Genomic DNA, 6,816 nt, shown 5'->3' with positions numbered 1-6,816 from the left:
GTATTTGATAAGATTTAAACCATCCTAAGGTACATAAGTGAGCGAAGGTTTTTATTCGTGAAACTAGGCTTCTAAAGCTGACTATACTTTAAAAGAAAGGGTTAGAACCCTACATACCTTCGCCCTAGACCCGTTACGGGTCAACCATACCTATATCTAAACATAATACACGGACATCTTGGTCTGGACCAGTAGTCCTCAAACACAGTCGTGGTAGAGGCAGTAGTCGGTGCAGAGGTAAACACTCGAGATGCTTCCTTGAAAGGTCCAACTCTAACTATCGGAAACTAACTGGCATAATGCCCAGTCCCATCAGAAGTCAAGCATCTGATGGCTGAATCTCTATATGGATGGTAGAAACGGCACTCCTTCGGGTAATGACCCATCTCGCGGCAAATGTAGCAAAATTGCTCCCACTACACGGGAGATGGAGCCAAAAGCACCTCCTTCTCAGGCCTCAAGGTATCACCTTGTCTGATAACGTCATAGTCCCTCTAAAGTGAGGTAAGCGGAGAATCTGGAAGGGTCGGATAGGTAAAAGCCGGAATCAACGACGACACCACAAGATCACTCGAGAAAACTTGATCTTCATCAGGCAACACAATTCGGAGAAATTACGGATCCGAATCCAGGAAGGGTCTAAACCGGACTATCGGGAAGGATACCGTAATCCTCCCACATAGTCATCTCCGGCTCAGCCTCTGACTCAACCATCTCATACTCCTCCAAGTCAATGACATGAATAGGTGTCTCCACACGCTCTTCCTCGTCCTCCGAGTAATCTGTGAACAAAGCAATCACACCATCATCCTCTCCTGGACCCATCTCAATCTCAGGAACACTAAGATCTGTAACTCTCCTCAGTGCAGTCTGAGAGACCTCAAGAACATGCACTGGGACACTCGGCCCCGCCTCCGCATCCCACCTAGACAACTCTAAGGTACTCGCCTCTCCAATAGGTCGGTATTGGAACTTGTTCAACAACGGATTAACAATTCCCTACACTCTTAGACATAGAAGTCTAAAAGACATTTGCACCTTTATACTACATCGTCATGCAACGCTTGGTCGGGCATGACCCGCTCCAAACTTTTGTAAGCTATAACGTTACGGAGTTTCATACAATGCACAACAAACATATGAGAAATCATAGTCTGCTTAATACTAGTAATCTATCACATAAATACTAGCAACCTAATAAGACAAACAAATAGTCTAACTGCCCTAGTATAACAGTTATACCAATTTATTGGCAGCATAACAGTTATATAGAAAAATAGGCAGCGTAACGTTTATACTATTGACTAACCTAACCACTTTGAAATACAAAGTAATCATCATCAATCAAGCATCAACACAAGCAAGATATATAATGATAACCCGATCACAAAACTTATCGTATAACCGAGGATCCAATTAATTAATATACCTCATAAATATATAAAAAATAAATAAATAAACTAACCACCTAATCGTGTGCTATTTCACACGACCAAGAACTTACTAAAAATAAAACGTAGACGTGTGCTACTACACATGCTTCGGAAACTTACCTTAGCTCGATGACTCTCTCTAAAATTTACTCGATCTCCGACGTCTAACTACTTTACCCGGAAAAGCCTCGACATTACTTGGAAGCTCTTCACCCGACACTTGACAACTCACTCACGGACTCTCGAAGAAATTTTCTCGGGTTTTTGGCGTGAATGGGAACTAATGGCGGTATTTATAGTTTCCTAAGGTCAGTTTACCTTTTGGTGGAGGGTGGAACACGTAGGCTGAAAAATCGTATGGTCCCGGTTGCGACACGGCAGGCTACGGTGTTGAACTGTCGGACAGACATGTGTCCGCCGTGACACCAAGCTAGCTCCGGTGGCAACATGTGGTGGCAAGGTGGTTCGGGTGGCGCATCACGGACCATTCGTTCAGTAAAGCAGGTTACAAAGCAGCTTACCCCACAAGCAGCTCAACGACACAACCACTTCTCGTCCACATATTCTAGAGGCTGCTCAAGCTGCTCGACGACACCGGCTATTTCTCGACCACAAAATCTCACAACTAGCTTACACAGCAATTTCCCTTTAAGCACCTTAATCAGGCCCGGCGGAGAGGGTAAGCCAGTGAAGCCACCGATTAGGGTCTCAAAATTTTGAGGGCCTTTTTACCTAAAAATTTGTTAAGTTTTTTTATATACAATAATTTTTGTAGGGCCTTTTAAAAATATTGTGGGTTTTTAGAGACAACTACAACATTTTTTTAAGGGTAAAAATCTAATTTAAAAAAAAAAAAATTATGGGCTTTAATTTTGCTTAGGGCACCCAAATTGATCGGGCCGGCACTGGTCCTTAATGACATGTTCGCCTCATGACCACACATCTCTCCGACGACCAAACAGATTATGATTGTGTCCGAATTCGATGCGTGTTCGTCCGGTACCGTACCATTTTTGCCGGAACTGATGTGCATTGTCAATTTTTGATTTTTTTTCATCGACCATCTTAAATTTTTCTTCGATAGCTATTCGTCAAACAAGTCTTAGTCTTGGTGAGGAGTATTACATCCTCCTCCCCTTAATAAAATCCGTCCTCGAATTTTGCTTTTACGGTGTTTTCTAGAACTTCTTTGAAATGTTGACAACGTATCCTCTGGCTACTTCTGCTCTGACACCACGCTTGTACCACTTCCTTTTACTTTAGCTTCTTCTTCGTCTTTTTATGGCAACGGTTCAATCTTGTCTTGATGGTGGTGACTTCTATAATCTTCTTCATTATTTTATAGCAACCTCTTTGGATTTCTAAACTACTTAATCTTCTCTTCTTAATTCATCGTCGATGATCTTCCTTTCTTCGTTATGGGTTGCCATTCTTCTTGTCATGAACCATCTTAGTATCACTCCTCTCTTTTGATTTTTCCTATAAGTCTTCTCTTAATTTACAACACGTTTCATTGGATATAATTTTGCACTTGGCTCTTGTTGTCACTCCTCTGTTTTTTCTTTTCATTCTTTAAACTACTAAAAGTTAAGTAAGAAGTTAATTACAAAAATATATATACCAAAAGTAAGAATTTAAGATAATAGTAATTTTTTTGTTTAAAAAGATAATAGTAAATTGTCAATGAAAAAAATAAAATAATAATATATAATATCAAACAATCTTAGTTATTTCCATCATCGTTTCATTAATCTTTTTCAAGCAGCAAAATGATTTGATCAAAATGTAAAATAACACAAATAACACATTTTATTTAACATATGATATACATATAAAATTTTAGTTAACATTTTTGAATAAAATTGATATATTTTAAAACAATTTAATTAAAACCAATTAACTAGATATGTTTTAGAAATGTTAATTAAAACCAATTAACATTTTTGAATACAATTAAAAAAATAATACACTTCTACAACATATTTAAAACCAAAATTTTGAGCCGGGTTAATACCTAGTTAATTGTTTAGTTGAGGTTTTTTTTTCACTAAATTCCCTATATAATATAACCCATCACATATACACCAATGAAATAAACAATTTCATAGTTTATCAATCAAAGTGGCAAATGTTTGTTCTTTGTTCTAATCATTAGAAGTAAATAAGAGGATGAACCAGATGTGTTTCTGATTACAATAGAACTCTTAGTTCCCTGGTAAAGAATGAATCGAATTAAGAGCTAACAACTTGATTAAAACTTGGAAAAAAACAGAGAAAACTAAAAGATAAAAGACTTGCAAAACCAGTTCGTGGCACTACCAAAACTTTCCTACAAGTTGGTCTGACCTTTCTGCGAGAGAGGTTTATGTACATCACTCTCTCCTAGAGTTAAATTCACCTGCGGTAATCTTCAAGTAGAAAGTTTTTGAAACCGGTCCCTTTCAGTGTTGTTTGCACCTCTTCCCAATTTTGTACGTGTTTTGACAATGGACCATGATGAATCTTCACTTGCCTACTCTTTAAATCGAGTTTCGGGACCTTTAGAAACTCTTGCACATCATCTAGTTTCTGCAGAAGGGAAACAAAAAAACCGGGCTCAACTGTGTGCAGTGAAATTAGTTAGGAACCTTGTGAAAAACCAATGTTCTTACAGTGCGGTTCTTGACAACATCTTCGTAGTAGAGGAAGATATGCCGGGTGGTGTTAAAGTAAGCAAGTGCTTTTGAAGTCATCTCTTGAACCTGCTTCAGATCAGGTATCAAAAGGGTTGTGTTGATCAATGGTTTGTAGCGCGCCAATATCTCAGCCTGAAACCAATTTGTTTCACTTGTTTAGGATTACAGAGTCAAATGTGCAGACAATGCAAAGAGTAAAAGGTAGAGAGAGAGTGTGAGAAACCTCTTTAGGGGAATGGACGTGGGACTTGTGAGTACCGTGTAATGGCTTAGCATCTCTATCGTAAGAGTTTGCAAGAACTGAAATCATCCGGCGCAAGAGGTTTCTTCTAAAGAGGAAAATAGCAGACACGCCTCGGGTCTTGAAGTATTCTACTATCTCTTCATGGTGTTTCATTAGACCCTGCATATGTTTCATCCCCAACAACCAATCACATTACAACGTAAACAAGATGAAACACAAAATGAAATAAGAAGAATCATGTGAGTTAAAAGTATAAGGAATCCACCAATAACCCAAGTTATGAGAACTAACAAGGTAAGCAAACACATTAATGCTATTGGAACTCGATTCTTCTTTTACAGAGATCAGAACCATCCGACTACAATCAAACACATGTGTCAAGGGCGAGAAGTACAAACAAAAATCAATCAAAACCAGAACCCTATCCTTCTTTATGGCAAACCAGTCAAAACATTTTATCAGCGATTACAATCACAAAACAGTTCTTCCCAAAGCATAAAATTCTCTTTTAGGGATCTAACGCAAAAGATTGCAGCGCTGATCTAAAACCTATTATAGCTCAGTCCTATACTGAAATTATATAACCTGAACACTAACCAAGTAACACAGAATTAGAGAGCATCTGATAAGTGTAGAATCTGTGCTAAGATCATAAATCACAAAATGATAAATTCAGTATCTAAGCTATTTTAAACAGTAAGTAACATTCCCTATAAAGAGAGAAGCAATTTTTTTTAACATTTTAGAACCTTACCTGATTAAGCATCCACTTCAATCCAACAGCAGAGGTGCACTCGTTCTTAGAAGCACTACTCAACCAATCTAAGTTATACACTTTGTCCAAGGTCTCAAAAATGGTCGTCACATTAGCCCTCCTATCTTTAACCGAAAAGATCTCCCCATTCGAGCTTATGTTAGTATGATTGTTAAGTAAAGTCTCAAACCAGCCGCTACCAGATCTCTGCATCGAGAGAATAGCAAAATACCTAACGGGATTGCACGAACATTCCTCCCTAACCAAAATTCCAACCCACAAAATCAACACATATGCATTACAAACCAAAACCAAAATCAAAGAACTCTCATTTTACCTGCTATAAGTCTTAGGTTTAGGATAATGGACATAAGGTATGTCCCAAGGTTCAATGTTAGGCTCAGGACACTGTCTCTCAAACACTTCAACATTCAAGAATCCAGCACTAGGGACAACACCAATTTGCTTCAAACAAATAGAGCAAATATAAACAGTACAAACCATCACAAACAAGAGAACAACCGTTCTTAACACAAGTGGTGATTTTTTAGGAAGCTTGAAGACAAAACTATCCTGCAACCAAAAAAAAAAAACACAACACATGTTAAGTGACTTGTTTTTGCTTATTTTAGAAACAAAAACCTTAATTCAAGGGCAAAACACAACATGGGTATCATTAAATTTGCTTTAAAGAAAACCAAAATTCAAAATTACATAAGACCCAGATGCAAAAAGTTTCAATTTTTACAGAATCGTTTAATGAAAACTCGTGAAAATGATGGGTTTGATTACTCAAAAGAAGAAACCCTAATCAGATTAAGTGTAAAGAAAGGAGACCCAGAAAACAAAAAGGTACCTTTGGGATGAGAGAGTGTTCGTCGCCCATGGCTGTTGCTTCGATGGAGAGATAGAGAGAGAGAAGGAGAAAGAGAGAGAGATTTAGAAAGGCATTGAATGATTCAGATTTCAGACACAGTCCAGCTAAAAAAAAAAAAACACAATAATGAAAAAAATTGGAAACACGAAAGTGGCTTTTCTTTGATCAGCCCATACAAATTATAAAATTCAGGGGGAAAAAAAAAACGAAGAAATTTTGGTTTATAAAACAATGATTAGAGAAGGCCAAGAACGTTGATGTTGCTTTGAATTTACGGATCTTTAGAATAATTAAAGATTATTAGTTTTGGTTCTTGGGAATTTAGATGTTTGCACTTACACAGGAGAAAAAGAAAATTAAGAAACTTTTTGGGAATTGAAGCGCAAAGTTCGAGAACGAAGCTCTTGAGCTATGAAACGGTGCCGTTTTGGATGATTCCGACATTTTTTTTTCTTTTTTTTCTAATTATAATGTTTTTATTTAAGAAGCATCAGGTAGAGAGGAGATTGTATTAGTATTTTAAGAACGTGTGACCCATTCCATTTTTTTAGGTTTGACTTATGCTTTGCTTTTTTAGTTATTGGATTCTTCGGATTTTTGGGTTAATGTTTTGACTTAATCCACATAGTAAGATCTCTTGTTTTCCTCTACGTTTAGTTTTTCTCAAGTTGGGTAATTGTGAACGTAATTTGACAACTGACAAATTGTATATAGAGTGCTCCGAACTAGAGACCCAGGGCAGACAAAGCCAGCCCCGTCTCTGCCCATAGGCAACATGGGCTTTTGCCATGGGTCCATATCCAATTTCAAATTTTTCTTCAAGTAAAAAGGGC

General features: G+C 37.5%; 1 protein-coding gene across 1 annotated transcript; it reads right to left on the bottom strand.

Moving 5' to 3' along the window:
- Positions 1-3,521: 3,521 nt before the first annotated feature.
- On the bottom strand, positions 3,522-6,435 carry LOC9322042 (nodulation protein H). The gene is made up of 6 exons (XM_021033762.1): positions 5,963-6,435; positions 5,444-5,679; positions 5,107-5,365; positions 4,332-4,511; positions 4,085-4,240; positions 3,522-4,001 (listed from the first exon to the last, which is right to left on the bottom strand). The coding sequence occupies exons 1-6, from the start codon at positions 5,990-5,992 to the stop codon at positions 3,828-3,830; spliced, it is 1,035 nt and encodes a 344-aa protein (XP_020889421.1). The 5' UTR covers positions 5,993-6,435; the 3' UTR covers positions 3,522-3,827.
- Between the last annotated feature and the right edge of the window lie 381 nt (positions 6,436-6,816).

This window comes from Arabidopsis lyrata, assembly GCF_000004255.2.
Source record: "Arabidopsis lyrata subsp. lyrata unplaced genomic scaffold ARALYscaffold_3, whole genome shotgun sequence".
Taxonomy (NCBI): Eukaryota; Viridiplantae; Streptophyta; class Magnoliopsida; order Brassicales; family Brassicaceae; genus Arabidopsis; species Arabidopsis lyrata.
The sequence above is the reverse complement of the archived record's forward strand: the minus strand, read 5'-3'. Positions and strand labels throughout refer to the sequence as shown.